The sequence below is a fragment of the Phacochoerus africanus genome, chromosome 5 (assembly GCF_016906955.1).
Source record: "Phacochoerus africanus isolate WHEZ1 chromosome 5, ROS_Pafr_v1, whole genome shotgun sequence".
Lineage (NCBI taxonomy): Eukaryota > Metazoa > Chordata > Mammalia > Artiodactyla > Suidae > Phacochoerus > Phacochoerus africanus.
The window spans coordinates 2,139,973-2,163,175 of record NC_062548.1 but is presented as its reverse complement, the minus strand read 5'-3'; the positions used below and the strand labels follow the sequence as shown (position 1 = coordinate 2,163,175).

At 60.3% G+C, this 23,203-nt stretch overlaps 1 protein-coding gene across 4 annotated transcripts in view; it reads left to right on the top strand.

Moving 5' to 3' along the window:
• Positions 1-6,384: 6,384 nt before the first annotated feature.
• PRKAR1B (protein kinase cAMP-dependent type I regulatory subunit beta) overlaps positions 6,385-23,203 on the top strand; it is a 75,393-nt gene continuing 58,574 nt past the window's right edge. For 2 of the 4 annotated variants that reach the window (XM_047779353.1, XM_047779352.1), the window contains exons 1-4: positions 6,387-6,472; positions 7,144-7,349; positions 20,330-20,515; positions 21,868-21,959. In XM_047779353.1, the coding sequence (XP_047635309.1) occupies positions 7,173-7,349; positions 20,330-20,515; positions 21,868-21,959 (455 nt within the window). In that variant the 5' untranslated portion in view covers positions 6,387-6,472; positions 7,144-7,172. Of the gene's footprint in view, positions 6,473-7,143; positions 7,350-20,329; positions 20,516-21,867; positions 21,960-23,203 lie in introns of all 4 variants that reach the window. The other 2 variants (XM_047779355.1, XM_047779354.1) reach the window with 2 other exon arrangements.

The window sequence follows — 23,203 nt, the reverse complement described above, 5'->3', positions numbered from 1 at the left end:
ACCCGGGGAGACTGGCGCTTTTACGACGGCCGCTGGCGCGGATTACGGCGCGTCTTCCGGTCGGCTCCGAGCGCAACTTTATTGGCGGCTTGGGTCGCGGACAGGGCCCTGGGGGCGGGGCCAGTTGGGGCGGGGCCTGGCGGGCGGCCAATCCGACGGCCGCCGCGGAACCGTGTTGGGCGTAGCGGCGGTGGCCGCGCCCTTTCGCATCTTCTGGCGGCTTCTGTGACCCTCGGGTGTCCCGCAGGCCTGGATTGGGGCAGCTCTGTCAGATGCAGTGACGCGGAAAGGTCACCCGGTCCCGCCGCTCCCTCGCCGCTCGGGGGTCTTGGTCTCCCGAGATGGAGGTTTGAAGAGGGCATAAAACACCAGGACCCACGTGTGTGTTGTTTACCAGGTGCTGAACCTCACTTCAACTGTAATGACGCGGGCAGGTTGAAAGTAAGAGAAGGGAGGCATATCACGCAAACATTTATTTTGTAAGAATAGCATCAGCCCAAGTAGACTTAAAAGCACGGGAAATTTATAGGGGAAAAGGTGCGTGGTATAACGATGAAAGAAAGGATCAATCCGCCAAGAAGGTATATAGTAATTGCAAATATTTATAAGCCCAGCAACAGACCTTCAGAATACACGAAGCAAACATTGGCAGAGCTGAAAGGGAGAGACAAACCGCCTGATACAGGCGAGGACCTGTGCCCCGACCCTCAGCAGCTGCTGGAAGTCCTAGCTCGTCGGCAAGGACGAGAGGATTCGTGGACGTTCACGAAATAGGCGGCCCAGCGGGAGCAGAATGCGCGCTGTTTACAGGTGTGGAGGCCATGCCAGGATAACACAGACAGACCTCAATGCATGTAAAAGCAGCAAAGTCACGTGGTGCATGTTCTGTGACAAAAAATGACATCAAACTAAAAATCCCTAACAGGTAGTCTTCCAATCTGGACATTAGCTCGGTTCTATTCAGAAACAAAAAGGAGACCCTTAGCTTGGGAACCTCCATATGCTGTGGGTGCGGCCCCAAAAAGACAGAAAGAAGAAAAAGGAACTTTTGATACATGCAAGAACTTGGAAGCCTCTCCAGGAGGTATGCTGAATAGAAGACGACAGTCATAACAGGATACCTGTATCACGGTTCCATTTTTACGACATTCAGGAAATTACAGTTACAGAGCTGGAAGATGGGTTAGTGGCCTCTAGGGTTAGGGATGGGCGCCCAGTGTGACTGTGCAGCGGTCGCAGAGGGAGCCTCCTATCGTGATGGTGCTTGAGTGTCCCGATTGTCATGATGGTTACGAGAACACTTAGAGGGCTGTGACCTCCTGTCCCCTCTCCCCGAAATCCTGCATAACTGCATAAACAAATGAGCAGAAGCAAGGACAGTATAACAGAAGGACCAGTACATTAAAATAAATGGAACCTACCTATAAAGGAGAGAAAAGAGTCTTTATCTGAGCAATACAAAACCACGACAAGAAGCTATATAAAAGAAAGTCAGAGGTGTGGATGAAAGAAGCAGACACGCTAATATCTGATTCATAGGCCTCAAGAAAAAGGGATGATAAAAAGCGGGCCTATGAGCTACTTGAGGGGATAATGGAGGCACATTTTCAGAAGAGTGAAAATTGAAGAACCCTCCCAGCCCCAGCAAGGCGCACATATTGCTATGTTGTGAAATTGAGGAATATCAAAGACACACAGGAACTTACAGGTGATTGTCAGAGAGAAAGACCAGATTGCCTTCAAAGGAACGAGAGTCAAATTGATGTCAGGTGTTGCTCTTTAGTTCGATAAATAACCTTTATTATTGCTTCTCTTTGCCTCTTTAGGGTTAAAGCAGTGCTTTTCCCCAAGAGCAAAATATACAGACAAGTCTGAACAGAGTCAAAGACAGGTAATGATACAGGTTAGACAGTAAAATAAACATACAAGAGAGAGACTAAAACCCCCGAACAGCCTGCAGGTGATGCAGGCAGAACACAGCCATAAGGGGCCGCAGAGGGGGCCCCCGGGCTGCTGGCTGGGATGACGTGTCTTTCTGAGTGGAAAACTCAGGGAAAGGAGCTGCCAGCTTGTGGGAGCCTGTGCCTGGCTTGAGACACGTGGACCTGGAGGTGGTTCAGGTCCCTGGCACAGAGCAACCATTCACCCCAACCTCAGGGGCTCAACCAGTGGCATTTACGCAGGTAGCTGACCCGCGGGGCATCCACCTCCCCGGGGGGTGGCCTCCTGAAGGCTGGGCCGGGGACGCCTGGACGCCCTCTCTGGTGTCCGGCTGTCCCTGGCAGCTGCAGCTCCTCCTCACGTCCTCACGGAGGACGGGCAGGTTCTGAGGTCCCCACGGCGAGAGCAAGCTGGCTCTGTGGCGTCTCCTTTCCCGCAGCCTCACCAGGCACATGGGGACTCCCCACCAGAGTCACAGGCCCAAGGGTGGACACCCGGGGCGAGATGCGGGCTCGGGGCTCGCGGAGGAGTCTCGTTCTGTGAGTCCGGCTGCAGGAGAGCAGGGCGGCTGCTCAGTGCGGAGCCCATCACCTGGCTCTGTAGGTCAGACCCTGTCCCCAGAGAGGACGCGTCGGGGAGGGTCCACGGCTGGGGTCCAGCCTCTGGACGGCCTGAGGTTTGGGTGTGATGCTCCCTCCTCCAGCTGCACGACGTCTGGTGCGGCTCTGGGTCCTGGTTCACTTTCTGGCCACTGGAGGAAGGGGGACGGGCTCCCTGGGGCCTCTTGTTAGGAGGGTGCATCCCATGCTAATGCCCCACCCTGGTGCTCTCATCACCCCAAAGCCCCACCTCCCAGCGCCATCGCATGGGGGTGGGGGGGGGAGGACTTAATGTGTGAACCGGGGAGGGGGGCAGGGACGTTTACCGGCAGCTGCTTCCTTCCTGACTGGCTCCGGTGCAAACTCTCTCGCTTGACTCCCAGAAGTGGTCGTCTGTCTGCAGACGCGTCCCCGCAAGCTCAGGGACTGGCACTCACTGATTACCTCGGGGCCTGTGGCCCAGGAGTCTAGGCGCTGCTTAGCTGTGTCCTCTGAAGGTGGCCCCCGAGGCCAGGGCGAGGTTCTCCGGGAGCGCCTCACCGCACCCCCCAGACCACACCAGGGAGCAGTTCATTGCCTCGCGTGGCAAAGGCTGCGCCTTCTGCTGCTTCTCACTGGCGGCCGGTTCCTCAGCTGCCCCGCCGGCCACGTGTTCCAAGCTGCGTCCCTCACCTGCACCCCCACAGCCAGCAGGCGGCTGCTCCGGGAGGAATCAGCCCGCTCCCTGAGGAGGGGTGGCGCTGGAAGAACAGTAATTGGCGGTGTTCTCAGTTATTGGACTTGACCGTGTGCTTCTCGCTCCGTTCCCAGCTGAGCATTCTCAGATGGCATCCAGCTGGGACCCTGCAGGAGGCCCACAGGTTGGGAGGCAGCACCCAGCCTGGCAGCCTCTGAGCAGAGCCAGGCAGCTGGGGCGTGACCCTCCTTTCTTCTCCAGCAGACGTCTGTGTCTGTCTCCGTGCCCTGTAGAGTCAATAAGGAGCAAGACAGGAGTTCCCGTTGTGGCTCAGCCGGTTAAGAACCCAACCAGTATCCATGAGGATGTGGATTCAACCCCTGGCCTCACTCCGTGTTTAAGGATCCGGCGTTGCTGCAATTTGCAGTGTAGGTTGCAGGTGTGGCACAGATCCTGCGTTGCCGTGGCTGTGGTGTAGGCCGGCAGCTGCAGCTCTGACTCGACCCCTAGCCTGGGAGTGTCCATAAGCCATGGGCGCCGCCCTGAAAAGACAAAAGAAAACAAAAAAAGAGCAAGACTACAGCCTCTGTGCCTTCCCGGGCTCTGGGCACAGTGGGCTAGAGACACAAGCTTGGCCGACAGCCTCTCAAAGTTCACTGGTAGCACTTTGGATGCAGCTGCAGCCACAGGGAGTCCTGGCTGGCACCCACAAGGCTCAGCCTCATCTGCAGGTGCAGGAGGTGCTGAGAAGGTTCCCCACCAAGGTAGTGTCTTGGTTGAGTCTTGGGGGGGGGTCTGGGCTTGGCAGAGCCAGGACTTGGGGGCGGGGGGTGGAGGTGGGTGGTTGGTGGCTGGAGAATGTGGCTTCGAGGTTGGATTTCTGCAGGACTCAGTCACGGGGTTCCACGGTGAGGGGAGGCCCAGGGGCTGGGGCACCTGCACCTACTGTGGGGGGGGGACAGGCAGGCCATGATTGGCTGGGACTTTTGGGTGATGACGTGATCACCACTGCAGGTAGGAGGACACGGCTGTTCGGACCCTCAGGATATGGGCACATGTCACTGGTGGGGTGGTGGCCTCAGCCTAGCTGTGTATGGTGGCACTGGGCCACACAGCTTCCTGACTTCACTGAGGGATGGTCCTGCTGTCCTCACGAAGGCCACTGGCTGCCAGCGGTCCAGTCAGCCTTCCCGGCTGTCCCTGTGCTTGTACCCCTCACGGGGTGGGGGTGTCCTTCCAAGTGGAGCCGTTTGCTTGCGTGCTTCTCAGTTACAACCCCCCCCCCTCCCCGTGCCACCAATACAGACATTTCCTGGCTGACACAGCCGGGAGGCCTGGACAGACGCTGAGTGTCAGGCTTGCTTTCAGAGTCCCTGGCTCCCTTCCTCACAGCAGTCAGCCAGCTGGACATCTTGGGAGCAGGGGCCGCAAGAGAGGTGGCCAGGGCTCGTCTGCAGGCTGGGCTGCGGGTGGAGCCAGGCCCTGGCCTGCTGCTGGAGGGAGGTGGGACGGAGTTCTTAGGGGGAGCCGCCTGCAGTCCCTGGAGGCTGGGAGCCTCTGAAACAGGGGCCCGAGTGGCCTGGAGGGGTCTGCAGCAGAGGGGCTGGCGGGAACTGCCACCGAGGTGGCGAACGGGACTCGTGCAGTCGCAGCTGAGAGAGACCAAGGGGCCAAGTGTCTGGGGGGCTCAGGGCTCCCGGCCACCTGCCAGCCCCTGCACCTGGGAGGACCTTGTCTTGCAAAACGCTGTCCGGGGGGCTCTGTGTCAGGGCAAAGCCTCGGGCAGAATGAGGCTGTGGTGGGAGGGTGTCTCGGGATCAGACAGTAGTCCTTAGAGAGGGTCCCCCACTCTGGGGGGAGCGTGCAGAGAGCTCTGGAACACCCCAGGAGAGGCTGAGAGCACAGGCCAGCCCTGGAGCATGTCCCCCCCCCCCCCCAGTCTGTCAAGGGATGTGTAGCCCGGATTTTATGTCCCCCTTTTCACCAGGCCACCCTGGAGGAGTCAGGAGTAAGAGGGGAAGGATGGGGGGGCGGGCAAGGGAGGAGAGGTGGCCTGAGCGAACAGCCAGAGGGTTAAGCTGGTTGGGGGGTAAAGTTTTGATTGAGACTGGACTTCAGTTCCCCCAAATGACTCTTCCATCAGGTGTGATGGGAACACAGGTGTGAATGCACCTGAGATGGGGACCGACCAGGAGGCACGGCTGGAGGCAGTGGATGGAGAAGCAGAGAGGAGCCCCTGGCCTGAGCCCCTGAGCACAGCCTGTTCCTTTACCTCCAGGCAGAGGAAGAAGCGGGGGTAGGGGGGGGGGTGGGCTCAGGGGGCTTCTGCTTTGAGGCCTGGGATCCCTAACCCTGCTCCACGGTATTTTGACCACTTTAGGTAAAGGCTGGGGACCCCCAACTGCCTGAGATGCAGTCTCTGCCACCCTGGAAGAAGAATGCAGTTAAGATATGACTCTGGGAGAATAAGGGGGAGTGAGTCCCTTTCCCGAAGGCCTGGGATCAGGAGACCCCGAGGGACTGTGCTGGCCTCGGGGAGCTCCTGGACGCCCGCGGGTGGTGGGAAGAATTGAGGGGGACCCTTTGATTTCCTCCTGGAGCATCCGGGTGAAACTGGTCCCTAACCAAGAAAAGGAATAACTTGGGCTCACCTGGCTACCCCCGCAGACTCAATGACAGAGGGATGTGACAGCCCGGGTGTGGGCAGTGGAAGTGGGGTCCTGGCCAACAGCTTGAGACTCCAGGGGCTGAAACCAGCCAGGGTGGGTACTAGCAGGGTCTGGGAGGGGTTGTGGGGGGAGGTCTGGGGAGGGAGTTGGGGGTGGCTGGGGTCCTGGCCAATCTGTGCAACTGCGCGGGGACGTGTGGGTCCGTCTGTCCACCGGGAAGCCTGTCAGCCTGGATGCCCAGACCGGAATGGGAGGGAGGGTGGGGGGCAGCGAGGAGGAGGGAGAAGGAGCTGAGAGGGGGACAGGCGTGGGCTGCGGGTGACGGGAAATCTGGGGAGCAGGGGAGGGGGGGGGGGTCCTGGAAGGAAAAGCCGCTTTTGTGGGAGATAGGGTGCGGGCGGGGAGGGGCGTGCGGGGGTGGACGGGGTGCGGGAGGAGAGAGGGGAGGCCGATGCGCGCCGGGCGGGGGGTGGACGGCGTGGCGCGGGGGCGGACGGAGGGCGGCGCCGCTGCAGTGCGGGGACCGCTCGCCGGCCGTCCCCGCGTCCCCGCGCAGCCGCCTCCAGCCTCTGGCGCCGCACATCCAGGTACACGGGGCTGGGGAGGGGGCTGCGCCGGAAACTTGGGGGGCCCCCTGCCGCCGACCTCTTCCCGGAGCGGGCGGAATCGCCGCGGAGGCCCGAGTCCGGGCTGCGTGCGCCGCGCGGGCGGCCGGCCTCTGGACCGGTTCGGGGCGGGCTTTGTGACCCGCGGCGCGTAGCCGAGAACGCGCGGCCCTGCCATTGTTCTCAGGGCTCTTCTTCCCCCGAGGCCGCCGCCGCCGCCGGGCTTTGTCGCTTTCCTGTCTCCACCCCCTTGCCTGGCAGCGCCCAGGACCCTCGGGCCGGCCGCGGGGGCAGATAGCGTGGAGGACACGCAGTGTCCTGCAGGGGGAGGGAGGGACGCCAGCGAGACCACTTAACCGCCGGGCCGGGCCCTCAGGACCCCGCGCCCCCACTCGCCACCGTCAGGTTGCCCAGCCGCCAGCGTCGTTGCCGGGCAGACCCTCCGCCCCCGCCACGATCTGCCTGGAGGTAGCTTTGCAGTTCTCTTGCCAGGCCATTTCACGCGGAGGCACCTTTGACAGATGCAAACACCCGGCCCAGCCGCTTACCCCTGTCATGTTGCTCACTGGCCACACCTTATAACGCCTGTGAGATGCATGTCTGTGGCGCGGGGGTCCTGCCCCTGCGAGGCCCGCATGATTGTGTGTCCTCAGCAGGAAGTGGGCCGAAGGCAGCCGTGGCCATGGCCTCCCCATCCCCGCACCAGCTGGAGGAGGACGACAGCCTGCGAGGCTGCGAGCTCTATGTGCAGAAGCACGGCGTCCAGCAGGTGCTCAAGGACTGCATCGTGCAGCTGTGCGTCTCCAAGCCCGCCCGCCCCATGAAGTTCCTGCGGGAGCACTTCGAGAAGCTGGAGAAGGTCAGTGGGTGCCCCGCCGGTGCAGGTCCCTCCGCTGCAGGGGGCTGCGCAGCTGGGCAGGGAGGCCCAGGTGGGTTCATTCATCCCAGGCTCTGTGTTCCGGCCGCACAATCCCCCTGCCTCTTCCGGGTGGTTCAGGTCTTCGGCGGCCTTGTGGAAGGCGGAGCACAGGCTTGGGAACGGCTGCCTGTGGCTGTAGCTTAACGGGGTCACTGACAGCTTTCAGGGCAGGGGACCCGTTACAGAGGCCGCGGGCACTTGGTGTAAAAGAATATCGCTGTGATGGGGGCGTGTGAAGTTGGAGTCCAGGTTCACCTGCTCTCTGCGGCCTGGCGGATGCTGCCTGCCCCTCAGACCTGGGCAGGGGGGCGCGGGCCTGCTCCACACCCTCTGTTCTGAGGAGGGAGACCCCCAGCTCACTGCCCCGTGAATGACGCCTCTCATGCCCTCCTGCTTCCTCCGCGTGGGCCCCCTTCCTCCCCGGAACTCTCTCTGGAGTCACCCAAGGCTCCTCCTCCCGGTCCTTGTCACAGCTGCCCCTGCCCGTCTCTCATGGGCCCTGAACGGGAACCCAGCGGGGGCCATGGTCTGTTTTTAAGCACCTCTGCGTCCCCGAGCCCCCCCCCCCCGCCCCCCAGTGGTTTAGTTTGGACAGTGGCTCCTGGGACACATAGCCTTAATCCAAAGGGATGTATTTGTTTCTTCTCTTTAAAACAATCCATTAAAAAAAATTTTTTTGGGGGGGGGGTTCTTTTTAGGGCTGCACCTGTGGCATCTGGAAGTTCCCAGGCTAAGGGTCAAATTAGAGCTGCCGCTGCCGGCCTACACCGCAGCCACAGCAACACCAGATCGGAGCGTCCTATCAGTTTGGAGCTTGGAGGAGAGGCTGGGACGGGCATAAACATTGGGGAAGATTAACTGATCCTACTTGCCCAGAGAGGCAGTTTATTACCTGCCTTTGACAAGTTAGGACTGAGGTCTGGAAGAGATAGGGTGACTTGTCCACAGGTGACAAGGGAGCCTAGGTTCCAGGCTCTGGGGGCAGTCTTGCGGAGTCTCCGAGGTCGTGTGCAAGCTTTCGCACATGGGTGCGTTTTCCCGGGAGTCCCTCCCTGGCGTTAGCAGCGGATGTGCAGGTGGAGCCAAGGTCCCCAAACGCGAGGGGGGTTAAAGAGCCTAAACCCCACCGAAGTCTCACTTCCTGACACATTTGCCGACCAGGGAGCTGCTGCAAAATGTTGGTGGCATGGGCGCAGGATGGGTTCTGGGTCCTGGAGCTCTCTCTGCCTGGAGGTGGGCCGGGGCAGAAGCCTGGGGGGAACAGTTTTCTCCTCTTGTGTCTGGAGCAGGAAGCATGTTTGTGAGGCCTCTTATAAGGTCAGAGGCGGTGCTGCCCACACAGCCAGGTGGGATGGCCCAGCTCTCCGGGTGCTGCCCTGGCCAGGCCACCCAGGCCTCAGTGGGTACTCGGGCCCGGAGGTGGGCTTCCTCTCCGGTGGAAACCTGAGACCGAGAGACAGTCTTTATCTTTTGCTGGCAACACACAGCGTGCGGCTCCCCCAGGACCCCGCCTTCCAGATCTCGTCCGGATAGTCATCCGTCCCTTTGACACTGAATTCAAAACGGTGCAGAGAAAGGCCGTCCTATGAAAATGCACCCCTCACACTGCACCTGTGTGCTGGCCCGACACTTTTCTGAGGCCTTTCCTTTTTGGGGGGGCTTTTTAGGGCTGCACCGAGGCATATGGAAATTGCTAGGCTAGGGGTTGAATCAGAGCTATAGCTGCCAGCCTACAGCACGGCCACAGCAATGCCAGTTCCGCCCGTGCCTGTGACCTGTACCACGACAGTGCCAGATCCTTAGCCCACTGAGTGAGGCCAGGGATCGGTCCCGCAACCTCACGGCCCCAGTAGCATTTGTTTCGGCTGCGCCACGCCGAGAACCCCTCTGAGGCCTTTTCTTGTTCTGCAGGCGCACTTGCTGAAGGATATGGATACGTGGACTATGCGCAGTCCTTGCTTGACTTTTTTATTCTTTTTTTTTTGTCTTTTTTTTTTGTTGTTGTTGTTATTATTGTTGTTGTTGTTGTTGTTGCTATTTCTTGGGCCGCTCCCGCGGCATATGGAGGTTCCCAGGCTAGGGGTCGAATCGGAGCTGTAGCCACTGGCCTACGCCAGAGCCACAGCAACGCGGGATCCGAGCCGCGTCTGCAACCTACAACACAGCTCACGGCAACGCCGGATCGTTAACCCACTGAGCAAGGGCAGGGACTGAACCCACAACCTCATGGTTCCTAGTCGGATTCGTTAACCGCTGCGCCACGACGGGAACTCCGACTTTTTTATTCTTGGTGCTTTAAAAATTTGTTTTGGTCTTTTGGGGGCCACATCTGTGGCCTATGGAGGTTCCCAGGTTAGGGGTCCAGTCGGAGCTTTGGCTGCCCCACAGCTCACGGCAACACCAGATCCTCAACCCACGGAGCGAGGCCAGGGGTGGACCCTGTGCCGCCGTGGACACTGGTCAGGTTTGTTAACCACGGAGCCACACCGGGAGCTCTTTTAGTAGCTTGTTTTGTTGTGGTGAAACATGACACAGTGTAATCACTTTGGCCGTTTTTCAGTGTGCACTTGAGCAGCAGGGTCTTTATGGCATCTGGGGGCTGTCGCGCATCCATGACGTGGATGTGTCATAATTTCACCTTCCTGTCGTTTTGCGTTTGATGGCGTTCAGGGTTTTTCCCTTCAGAAATCACCTTTGTGCCAAGGAGACGACGTAGAGGAGAAAGGGGTGTGTATGCAGACATGTCAGGGACAGGCTGGGGGCCCAGAGTGTCTGGGTGTTTGTGGCTCTTGAACCCTGTTCCCCGTCTGCTCCCAAAGGACCGGACCAACTCACGGCTTCCCCGACGTGAGGCCGCCGCCCTTTCCCGAATCCGCGTCCACCTGCTCTGTGCCGCCCGCTTCTGTGCTGGTTTGTGGACCTTGGACCCTTGTTCCCTTCGTACCACCACCGTCCCCTAAGGGTGGCTCAGGGGTGGCTTCCCTGTGGTCCGCCGGGCAGACGCTGGAGACGCAGGCTGCTTGGTGGCCTTCGATAAAATGAGTGGCTACGCGGTTGCACTTGGGGTGAGCGGACGCTCCTCCGGCAGAACCTACACCCGCGGGGCTTCCGCCGAAGGAAGTGCTGTCGGCTCCAGTGGCGCCTCCCAAGGGCTGCGGGCGGAACGGGGCATCGGGTGAGTCTGGAGACGGCGCGGAGGGGCCCCTGTGCCTCTGATGACGGCTCTCCGTCTGTCATTCAGACAGAGGCGTACTTTGGGTGGGTTGGTGTTGAAGTCCTGAGGACCTCGAGGGGCCGTCCCTCTTCCCGGCCCCAAGGTGGCCACCGGGGAGGCCGAGGTGGGGGGGGGATGAGTTCACGTTGAGCCTGCGGATGGCGCCCTGCGGGGGAGGGCAGCCAGCTGTGAGGGAACCTTCTGGATGGAGGCATTTCCTCGGGGCGATGGGGTGGGTAGGCTCGGGGGGACGGGGGCTTGCGTGGACGTGGAGGGAGCCCTGTATGCTGGCCAGGCACGGCGCGTGCAGTCCGGAGCCGGCGCAGGCTGGGGGATTGCTGTGGGCCGAGGCAGGCCAGGAGGCCTTCCTGGAGGAGGCAGGGCGTGTGGCCCTGGATGTCCAGGCCAGAGTCTGGGGCTGTTCCGGTGGCCGCCAGGCCGGGGGGATGTGTCGTGATCCCTCGGGCCTAGGATTGAGCGCGGACAGGACAGGAGGAGGCCGTCGTGCGAGGGGGGTGCCCGGTGGGGGAGGCTGTGCGTGTGTGCAGACCAGAGGCCTGTGGGGAAGCCCTGCGATGTGAGAAAGAAGAGGCACGTGGGTGACCCCGTATTCTTGGCGCTGTTCAGTGGAGACGCCCGCTCGCCTGAGTGGCGGTGGAGGGGCGGGGACGGAGCCAGGGAGAAGTCAGAAGAAGGGGGAGGTTTGGAGACGGTGGGGGTGGGAGGGAGGGGTGCTCTGGGATCCTCAGGTTTCTGGGCGGGAGTGGGAGGGTCCTGGGCACCCTTAGCAGCAGACAGCGGCTCTCAAGGTCTGGTGGGGGTGGTGGAGACAGCAGGCTTGGGGCGAGGCCCGGGCTGGGGTGCAGGGGTGGAGAGGGGCCCCAGGTGGGCCTCTGAGCCCCAGCATTTCAAGGGGTGCGGAGGGGCGGCCCTGACAGAGCCCAGTGGGCAGGGACAGCCCGAGAGCAGCAGGTGTCTGCACGCGAGGGCGCAGCTGTGTCTGTCCATCCAGCCGTGTCTCCGTGAGAGGCGTCTCCGGCGCGCAGGGCAGCTGTTCCCCACGTGATGTAAGGAAGCTCTGCAGGGACCCCAGAGCGTTTGGGGCGTTTTTTAAAAAGGTTGAAAACGTTCAGAGAGGATGGCGTCCTGGAAGGAAAGGTCGACCCCGCACAATCGCAGGAGGGCTCAGGAGAGGAGAAAGGAGCGCAGCGGTCTCCGCCACGAGTCTGACCCTGGGCGTTTCCCGGAGCGGTGCTTTCTGTGCTGCTGCCTCTTTGGGGGCGCTCTTCCTCCCCACAAGGGCACTAGGTTAGCACCTGCCGCTGGCCGCTGTCAGCACCTCAGCCGGTTGAGGAGCAGGGTTAGGTCCGCAGCAAAGGGAGGCAGCTTTGCTGGCCTCGCCCGCCTTAGCGGGGATCCCTGTTGAGATTCAGAGGCCGCGTTGCTGTGGCCTCGTTAACAAACGCCCAGAGGTTACCCGAGGCTCAGTCTTGCGGTCGCAGATGCTGCGGGTTTGGACAAAGGTGGTCCCCGTTTCCATCATTCTCGTGTCGCCCAGCGTCTTCGCCGCCCTCAAAACCGCCCGTGCTGCTCCTGGTCCCCCGCCCCTCCCCGCCCCCTGGCGATCCCAGCCCTTTGCTGGCTCCCAGAGGTCAGGCCGCTGGCATCACGCAGCCCGCAGCCTTTTCAGACTGGCTTCTCTCACAGGCGCCCGGTTCCTCCAAGTTTTGTTGTTGTTGTTATGAATACGGGAAAAGCAAGTGTATGTGGCATTGCGTCCACAGAGAGCTTTCTCCTGGGACCTGGATGAGGTTCTTTCGGGAATTTTGAGTCTGATTTTTTAAGCTGAAGTGTATGATGAACCTACTGCACTTTGAGAGTATATTTGAGTATCTGCTGTGTGCTAGGAGTGACTTGTGTGTGTGTGTGTGTGTGTGTGTGTGTGTGCCTTTTCTAGGGCCGCTCCCGCAGCATATGGAGGTTCCCAGGCTAGGGGTCCAATCGGAGCTGTAGCCACCGGCCTACACCACAGCCACAGCCATGCAGGATCCGAGTTGCGTCTGCGACCCACACCACAGCTCACAGCAATGCCGGATCCTTAACCCGCAGAGCGAGGCCAGGGATCGAACCCGCAACCTCATGGGTCCTAGTCGGATTCGTGAACCACTGCGCCACGACGGCAACTCCAAGGGGGTATCCTTTTAAACAGAGAGAACTTCTGTGTGTTAGCTGCGTAACAAACCACCACCCACTGGGTGCATCTGTATTTCTCGGCGGCGCACAGTTCTGCAGGTCAGAAGCCCAGGCACTGAGTGAGCGGGTCTGCTGCTCAGGGTGGACATTGGCTGCAGAGAACGAACGTGGGCCGTCCAAGTCTTCTTGTGACTTGACAGCTCGCTCCTTCCCGGAGCCGAGCGGTACTCTGTTCTCCGGGGACCACGGGTTATTTATCCGTCACCGGCTGAGCGACGTCTTGGTTGTTTCCACGTTGTGGCTGTTGTGAGTGAAGCCACCACGACGGTCCGTGGGTGGGTTTTTACACCATGTGAGCCTTGGGTCCGTTTGCTCAATACCTGCAGTGCCGTTGCTGGATTGCCTGGCGAGAGCGCATCTAGTTTGTGAGAAACCCGCAGACTGTCCTCCAGAGTGGCTGCACCACGTCGTGTTCCCACCCGCGACAGACGAGGCTTCCTGCTGCCCCAGGTCCCTGCCAGCACGAGGTGGCGTCGGTGCTCTGGGGCTGGGCCACTCTGATGGCTGCGTGCTGGCGTCTCGTTTTACTCCGAGTTTCCACGTGTCTCGTGGCCCCTCATTCCCGTGCATATTTGCCACTTGTTGCGTCTTCCTTGTTGAGGTGTCTGTCCATGTCTTTGGCCTGTTTTCTTTTTTTTTTGTCTTTTTTAGGGCCGCACTCTCGGCATATGGAGGTTCCCAGGCTAGGGGTCGATTCGGAGCTGTAGCCGCCGGCCTGCGCCACAGCCACGCCAGATCCGAGCCGCGTCCGCGACCTACACCACAGCTCCCGGCAACACTGGATCTTTAACCCAGAGTGAGGCCAGGGATCGAACCCACAACCTCATGTTCCTAGTCAGATTCGTTAACCACTGCGCCATGACGGGAACTCCAGGACTGTTTTATTTTTTTGTTTTATTTTATTTTATTTTATTTTTTGTCTTTTTGCTATTTCTTTGGGCCGCTCCCGCGGCATATGGAGCTTCCCAGGCTAGGGGTCGAATCGGAGCTACAGCTGCCGGCCTACGCCACAGCCACAGCAACACCAGATCCACGCCGCGTCTGCGACCTACACCACAGCTCACGGCAACGCCGGATCCTTGACTCACTGAGTGAGGCCAGGGATCGAACCCGCATCCTCATGGTTCCTAGTCAGATTCGTTTCCACTGAGCCGCAACGGCAACTCTAACTACATATAATTTTGAATCCTGCGTGTTCTAAACCAATCTTTATGTGATCACTAAATGTACTGAAGTATGATTTGGTGGTGTAGAGTGTTCTATAGATGTTTCTGACCTGACGTGAGTAATCTCTTATTGTTGCTGGTTGGATTAAAGCGTTTTTTTTTTAGCACTGCAAGGACCATTCTCATACAGGTATCTTTTTGATGCCTCTCATGGTTTCCTTGGGAGGTATTGTGAGAGACAGAATTACGGGCTCAGCAGTATCCACGGATAAGTCACGCCGCTTCTCTGGGAGGTTCCACGCATTCACTCATTCATTCAGAAATCCCTGACACCTGCTGCGCGCCGGGCGCCGAGGATGTGGTGGCGAGCTCACCAGGAAGCCGTGTTTCCCCCTGAGGCACGAGAGGCGGGCGGGGCCGTATCTCGGAGGGGACAGGGCGTCTTCCTTCGTGTCGTCACGCGGCTCCGTGTCCTTTCTCGGTCACGAGCGAGCTGCGCGGGCGATCCGGGAAACGTGTGTGCAAATCAGAATCTGAGAATTAAGTGCCCGGTGGGACGTGTTCTTTCAAGGAATCACAGGATGAATTTAAGCCTTTTTCGTGCTCGGAAACCGAATTCTTGGACTATCTTCCAGTAAAGTTACAAATCATGAATAAAAAGACGGCCAGATAAAAGAGAAAGAGGCGGCCTCTTCGTACGTTTGGAAATGAGTAGCAAGCGTCTGCACAGGTTTACCAGTTAAAGAAAATTGTAAAAACTTATGAAATATTTAGGTCGAATGACAGGAAAAGGGTTCATATCAAAACATGTTGGATGTATCAGAATGGGTACTTAGAGGGACGTTTGCAGTTTCATGACAAATGAGATGAGAAATTAGCTGTATGTCTTGGTTTCCTAGGGTACCAGAGCAAATTGTCACAAATTGGGTAGCTTAAAAGAGATAGTCATTGCCTGACAGTTCTGGAAGCCAGAAGCCCAAGAGGCTTCTGGCAGGGGGTTGCTTCTGGGGGCTGCCCCTGGGGGCTCTGGTGGAGGGTCTGCCCCAGCTGCCCCCAGCCCCTGGGGCCTCTGATGGAAGATCTGCCCCAGGCACCCCCTCCAGCCCCTGGGGGCTCTGATAGAGGGTCTGCCCCAGCACCCGCCCCCCAACCCCTTGGGGGTGTTTGTCCCTGTGCGTCTGTCCAGGCGTCCGCTTCTCACAAGGATGCTCGCCACGGGATTAGGGCCGGCCTGACCCAGGACCATCCCATCTTGGCGGTATCTGCCAAGAGTCGTTTCCAAATAAAGGCACGCTCCGAGGTTCTGGATGGACGCGAATCTTGAGGGACCCTTTTCAGCCCACTGCCTTGTGCCCGCTGAGAATCAGGACTAGAGGAAGAAAGCCAGGCAGAAAGAAGGCAAGATAAGGCGGCTAAAAGGTGAAATTAATGAAGCAGCAGTTGGAGGACTGGCCGCAGACGACCGAATCCGAGTCTGAGGGCCGGGTGACCCACAGCTGGGGCTACTCCCTCGTGAGGAGCCAGACCAACCGCAACTTGCTCAGGTGGGGGCGGAGGGGGGCGAGGGGGGGCTCACAACCGCCCGCATCAGCTCTTCTCCTCTGGGTGGACCCAGAAGCCGCCTCCTCCAGGGAGCCCTCCTTGACTCCATCTTCCTGCAGGTGGGCAGGAGCCCCCCGTACCCGGTGCTTTAGAGGGGCTCGCTCCTCGCCGAGCTGCGGCCTCTCCCCGTCCATCTGTCCTGTTTGAGCTCATGACAGACCGCTTTTTCTCTGCAGTTTCTCTGTGAGGCCTGGTACACAGAAGGCGCTCAGCAAATGACGGCAGCTCCGTGTTCCTTTTCTCACCCTGCCGCTGAACGGCCAGGTGCCCCCACCTGCCCCTCACGCCCTCTGGCCCTGGTTTCTCTGCCTCGTGGTGGGGGTGCCTCACGGTCGGAGATGCAGCCACAGGGGAGGGCATGGGGCTCCAGGGGTGGGGACACTGCGACAGCGGCCCCGCCCTGGTCCTTGGGGCCTCAGACGCCACCCCTGGGCCTGGGCTGGGACGCCCCCGGGGTGGGGTCCTCGCCCGGAGAGGGAGCGGGGACTTGGAGGGGCTCCCCGTCCCAGGGCCCCGGCCGTAGGGTCAGCTCCTTCCGGAAGGGCTCCCGCGTCGCCCCCTCTCAGGCCCTCGTGGAGGAGAAACGGGGTCAGGGGATGACAGGGACGGTCCCCCGTGACCCAGGGCGCCTCGGCCCCGGGGGGCAGGACGGGGCCAGTCCCTGGAGCTGCGTTACGCGTTTCAGGGCAGTTTCTGGTCACGGAGCTTTCTGGAAACGCCGTTCCCACACTCTTGTTATGAAGATTCCTTTGGCCTGATCGCCCGTCCTGACCCCGCGCCCTCAGCCATCCTGCAGCGCAGACGATTCGTCAGCATGAAAACAGGAGACAGGAAGGGGAGCTCCGAGCATCCGAGGGTTCCTGGAACCCGGGGGGAGGGGTGCCGTCCAGAAATAACGCGCCGGTGCCGTTGAGGCAGAGCCCCGGGCAGCTGCCCCCGCGCCCTGGGGGCCCTGCCCCCCATGTGCTCTCAGCACCCCCTGAAGTGGCCTTCGTGTTGTGAGCCACCTGTGTCCTGCCCCCTTGGACCTCTGCCGCTAAAGGCGGAAAATCGAGCAGAGGCCTGGGCCGCCGCTTCCTGGAAGAAGAGCACCTTCTGGTGGTCGCGCGGGGCCGGGGCCGAGCCTCTGCCGGCGGGACTCGAGGGCTGCCATTTCCAAGGGCCCCGGGCGGGGAACCTGCGGACGGACCGACCGACCGACCCCACACTCGTGTCACCAGAGCTGATGCAGCTGCTCTTTTGGGTCACAGTTCCTTAGGCTGCTGATGCTCCCGTGGGTGCGTGGATGCTCTTCGGGTTTGTTCCACAGCAGGAACTCCAGTTCCAGATTCTTAACCCGCTGAGCCATCGGGAGCTCCGGGTTCCTCGTTCTTGCTTTCAACCAGCTCGTCGCACCGCTTCTGCCGGGTAGTGGTGTCACTGTCCTGTGGCACGTCGTCTTGCGGCAACGTGACTTGAGCTCCAGTGTATGAACGAAATCTTTGAGGAAGGGGGGTGGTGATAGGAAGGCTTTATATGCTGGAGGCGTCGTTGGAGTGGGCCTTGATGCATGTGTAGGAGTTTGCCAGGAACAGCATGAGGAGGATGAGCTCTAAGAGGAAGGAAGCCCTGTGGGCCGCTCGTGGCCCTCTCCCTCGGTGAGTTCCTGGCTCCCGGTTGTCTCTGGGGTGACTTTTGGGGCCCCTTGGAGCTGAGCATCCAGAATGAGCTTGTGTCTGTGCCCCGGGCCTGGGACCCCAGCTGTCTGTGGGCCATTCCCAAGTGCAGGTCACACTGTTATCGTGAAGTCAGTGTAAAAGCCCAGCTTGCATCGACTGAATCAAAAACAGACCCAAACGAGAGCTCCCCTTGTGGCTCATTGGTTAAAGAATCCGATGAGCATCCATGAGGATGCAGGTTCTATCCCTGGCTTTGCTCAGCAGGTTATGGATCCTGCCTTGCCAGGAGCTGTGGTGCGGGTGGCAGAGGTGGCTCAGATCTGGTGTGGCTGTGGCTGTGGCGTAGCCCAGCAGCTGCAGCTCCAATTCGACCTCTAGCCTGGAAACCTCTATATGCTGTGGGTGTGGCCTTAAAAAGACAACCCCCCCCAAAACCAAAAAAACCGAACCAAATGCAGAGAGTGGCGAGGGCGTCGGGGGAACCGGAGGACTCAGGCGCTGCTGCTGGGAACGTGGAACCGTGAGGCAGTAGAGACAGTTTGGAGGCTCTTCATCAAGCTGAGCCCGAGTCACCGTGGGAACCAGCAGCCCTACGCCCCGGGGTGTCCCCAAGAATTGAGAACAGTTCGGAAGCACATGCCTGCCCACCCACCCAGCGGAAGGACGGCCCCAGCCCGTGTCCATCAGCCGACGAGCCGGGCTACCCAGCGTGCGATCCGCAGCAGAAGGCGGCCGGGGTGGAGGGGGGACGCGTGCCCGTGTGCACGGCTCAGACGCGCCCGAGGACGGAGTGCTGCTGGCCACGGACAGACACGCCTTGTTTGGTTCTTTTCTTGTCGAGTATCCAAAGTGGGCACATCCACCCAGACGGAGGCTGGTTCGCGGATGCCACGCCCGGGGGGGCGGGGGCAGGAGAGGAGGGGCTGCTGATGGGTACCTGGGGTTTGGGGATGACGAGATGTTGGGATCTGGATATTGGCGATGTTTGCAGAACACCGTGAAAGTGCTAAACGCCGCAGAATTGCACACTCTACGTTGGTTACCTGTGACTTTTATGTGAATTTTGCCTCCGTTGAGAAAACATCCCCTGATTTGCTTGGGGGGTGGGTGGGTGGGGTGGGGGGGTGGTCTCCTCATTTCCTCGGGAGCCTGGAATAACTTCCTCCCAACCTCAGCCGAGGTCGCCCTTCGCCTGTCTGTCGCCATCCGCTTGGAGCCCGGTCGCTCCCGCAGGCCTGACTCTGCGGACGTCCCTCGGTGGCGGAGCTCGGCGTCGGTGTCAGCGGTTCACCCTGCAGTTGGCGGAGTTTTCCCACTCGGGCTCCCAATCCCACATCAAGATCCCACGGACTTGTCGTTATCTGTATTATTGTTCTTATTTTTAGTAGCTTACAAAAGCTAAGGCTCAGCATCTCTTACTTGCAGCTGATATTTCCAGTTAAAATTCATGGTTTATATGAGTGTTCAGTGGAGTTTGTGGTTTCCGTAAAAGTGGAACAGGCTTCACAACAGTCTCTTTTTTTTGGTCTTTTTACCTTTTCTAGGGCTGATCCCACGGCATATGGAGGTTCCCAGGCTAGGGGTCCAATTGGAGCTATAGCCGCCGGCCTACGCCACAGCAGTGCAGGATCCGAGCTGCGCCTGTGACCTACACCACAGCTCATGGCAACACCGGATCCTTAACCCACCGAGCCAGGCCAGGGATCGAACCTGCAACGTCATGGTTCCTAGTGGGATTCATTAACCACTGCGCCATGACGGGAACTCCCACTTCAGTCTTAATGCTGCAGAGAATTAACACACCGTGTAACTGACATGTTTCTCCCCCAGTAATTCTCGCGAAGGGTGGGAAACAAGCGCGTGACTCCTGGTGCCAGGGCGGTGTGGTGCTGGCCTCAGGACGAGATGGCCCGTTGTCATGGTGACAGAAGAGTGGCGAGGGGTTTACTTGGAAGGCAGTTCTGGAGCGATGCAGTGGTTGCTGGTGCGTCCAGGGCTGACCTTCAGGGAGACGCCCCCCCCAGCCCACCAGTGCCCCCAGACCCCCCCCCCCCAGCCCACCAGGCACAGGGGCCCCCACCCAGCCTTGGGTTTTTGACGAAGACACGCATGTGTTAGGGTGGTCGGGGCCTCCGTGCTGGTTTTGGCTGTGCTGTGGGGTCGTGTGGAGGGGGGAGCTTGCAGAAGTGAACAATCTGACATGCTCGGCTCCGTCCTGGGCGCTGTGCCGGGGCGCCGGTGCTCGTCCAGGGAGGTCATCGAGGTGGTTCTGGGGACGTGGGACAGAGGGTCAGGGCTGGGAGGCCTCTTGTCACCCGTGGCCCTTTGCACTTTCTGGATTTTGTGCCCTCTGTACGTAAATAGTTTTAAAAAAGCAATGCTGGGGAGTTCCTGTCGCGGCTCCGCGGTAAGGAACCCAACTAGCATCCGTGAGGATGCAGATTTGCTCCCTGGTCTCGCTCAGTGGGTTAAGGATCCGGCGTGGCTGTGGCTGTGGCGTAGGCTGGCAGCTGTAGCTCCGACCCCTAGCCGGGGAACTTCCATATGCCACGGGTGCGGCCCTAAAAAGAAGAAAATTCAAAAAAAAGCGATACTGAAAAGAGAGAGGAAAATGAGGAATGGCTTTTTCTCTGTCCCTCACCCACCTCCTGTTTCCGGCACATCCGTGAGCAGAGTAGGGCGCCTTCCGCCCTCTGCGTGAACCCAGTGGGGCTGGTGGGGCCTCGGACCCTGTGGGGGTGACCTCTGGAATCTGGGACCTGGACACTTTGCTTCAGGTGTGAAGGAACCAAAGGCCTCTGGGTGCCGGGCTCTGTGGCCGGCAGAGCTGTGGACTGGGCGGAGGTGGGCTTGGAGGTGGCCTTGACGTCTGGAGGGGGGTGGGCTCAGCACAGGGTCGCCCCAGAGGCGTTGGGGATGGGGCGAGGGGCCGGGCTATGTGGGTTCCCCACCTCCCCGGGGCCCTGTGACTGCCGCCCCCACCGTGAGTGGGACAGACTCGGGTTTTGCACTCTCCTCACCTCCCAGGCCATCCTCCCCCAGGAAGAAAACAGACAGATTCTGGCTCAGCAGAAATCGGCCTCCCAGTCAGACCTGTACGACGAGGAGGTGTCCCCACCGCTGCCCAACCCGGTGGTGAAAGCCCGGCACCGGCGCGGGGGCGTGAGCGCCGAGGTGTACACGGAGGAGGACGCCGTGTCCTACGTGCGAAAGGTGGGCGCCCCCCTCCCCGCATCCCAGACCCCCCCATCCCAGGGAGTCCCCCTCCCCCCACCCCGGGTATCCCAGGCCCTCCCTATATCCTCGCCCCCCCGCCCCCCCTCCCCGCCCCGCATCCTAGGGAGGGGTGGCCTGGGTGGGGTCCTGAAGAAACCGGGGGGGGGGATGGGCTGGACGAGTGGGTCTGGTTCCCTGGAAGGTACCAGGCTGGTTCCCTAGATGGGATTTGTGCCTCCGAGTGACCAGATTAGCGGAGTGGAGGGCGCTTCCTGTCACCGTCTGCAAATCTGAACTGTCACTCGGTTGTCGGAGCTGCAGTGGCTCTTTAAGGGGCTCCGTCCTGCCCCTCAGGGTCTCTCTGTAAAGGGCCCCATGGTTTTAGAGGCAGGACACCCCCAGGCGGGGTCCCGCTGTCACCCCTCAGCCTGGAGGAGAGTTAGGGGCATCTGCGCGTGAGGTGGGGTCACGTCGCGGCCCAGACGGCCGCCCCCTCTGTGGCTCTCGTTTTATGGGAGGAATCTTGGCATTGGCGACCCCGCTGCCAGCCATCAGCTGCTCCCTGGTTCCCAGGACACACACCATGAGCTCCCCAGGCTGGTCCCAGCGGGCGTGGATCTGGCTTACTTTCCACCTGGTTACCTGGATTTTGATGGCGGGGTCCAGACCGCTGCACGGCCCTCTGCCACCGCCTGAAAGGTGGAGCCGGCCGTGGCTGCGGCCCCAAGCATGGATCAAGTTATCTTTTTCCGTTTTCAAACATCGCAAGTATTAATTCCTTTAAAAAAGCCAGCGAGTTAAGAAACCCGCACAAGACGTGGTCATGCAAGCGCCTGGAGGTCTTGCAGTTTCCGGGGCGTCCGAGGCCCCTGGGGCCTGTTCACCAGGATCCCAGGCTCTGAGCGGTGCTCGCCGCCAACTCTCAGTCACTCTGGGTCCTTTACCTTTTCTTTCTTACCTTATTATTGTTGTTATTATTATGCTTTTTAGGGCTGCACCTGCGGCCTGGGGAAGTTCCCAGGCTAGGGGGTCGAATTGGAGCTGCAGCTGCCGGCCTGCGTCACAGCCACAGCAACGCAGGCTCCGTAACCCCCTGAGCCAGGGATCGAACCTGCATCCTCATGGATACGAATCGGGTTCATTACCACTGAGCTGCCACAGGAACTCCTTCTTTACCTTGTTTTTTTAAATTTCAAAAAATTGGGACGTGCGCCTCACACGTCAAGGCGCCCGTCTGCCGTCACCGTAGCAACACCCAGAGGGCTAAGCGGCCCGGTTTCGAGCTGCGGGCCAGGCGGGGGGGTCTGGGAAGGCCCGCGGGGTCTGACGTGCTCCGGCCTCCCCGGCAGGTCATCCCCAAAGACTACAAGACCATGACGGCACTGGCCAGGGCCATCTCCAAGAACGTGCTCTTTGCGCACCTGGACGACAACGAGAGAAGGTGAGCGCCGGCGGGAGCAGGCGGCAGTCCGACTCCCAGGCTCGAGGGTCGGTTTGGGAGGCACGGGTTCCCGGGGTGGCGGCGGAGGCGGCGACCAGAAATTCAGCGCACCCCAGGCGCCCTAGGCCCATTCTCGTCACAGGAGGACCCCGGGGCCTCGTCCCCCAGCCTCTCCGGGTTGCACAGGGCTTCCAAGCCCACGCTGAGCTGGCTGCCTCCTGGGGACATGGTGAAAGGCGTGCCAGTCCCAGGGGCACGTGATCCTGAGCCAGGTGATGGTTGGCACGGACCAGAGGGGCCTGGGCAGCGGCTGTGGGCTGGGGGCAAAGGTCATTCCAGGGAGGCGTCCAGGGAGGCATGAAGGGGCTCAGACGCTTCGCTTGGGAGTTGTGATTGTGTAAATTATGGGCGCGCCTGTGTCGTCCACCCTGTTGGGGGCTGGGCCCCGGGGAGCCCACACTGCGCCCTCAGAGTTGTTCTGGATTCACAGACGTGTCCTCGAGTTTCCAAGGGTCCTGGTGCTTCCTTGGGCCACGCTTCCCATTCTGTTCAGTTCCTTCCTCTTGCGGTGGCCACACTGGGGTCCCCGGGTTTTCCTCCCCAGGGGGTCCCAGGGCCCTGCCTTTTTTCAGAATCTGAGTTCTGCGAGCCTGGCCGAGGTTGGTGGGGGGGCTAGGCGCGGGCTCCGTGCTCCCCAGGCCCCGCTCGTCCCCCCCCTTGGTCTGGGAGTGTCACACGTCACTTCCGAAGGTGCCGGGTCAGGGCGGTCGCCTCGCCCGGCCCAGCTGTGGGGAGACTGGCCTGAGGAGGGGACGCCAGGAAATGGGGCTCTTGACGTCACGGCCTCTGCCTTCTGATGGCCCCCACTTGTCCCCCCAAGTGTGCATTTACTCAGACCTCGGAAGCACCGCCCAGACCTGCCCTGCCACCTTCTCTCTTTTCATTGCAGTTTTAGCAAATGTGTGTGAGGTGCGCCATTTAATCCGTCTGCAGGTGGACCAGTTGGTGGCATTAGTTACGTTCAGTAAGCCCTGTGCGGCCACCACACTATTTCCAGAATTTTCCATCCTCCTGAACAGAAACCAGTGGCTGTTAAGCGGTCACTCCGCATCCCCCCCAATCCCTGAAACCCGCCCCCCCCCACCCCGCCCCCGGCCTCTCTGATCTGCTTGTTGCTTCTGTGGAGGTGCCTCTTCTATTTTGACTAAGTGGAGTCATGCAGCCTGGGTCCTCTCTTGTGTTGT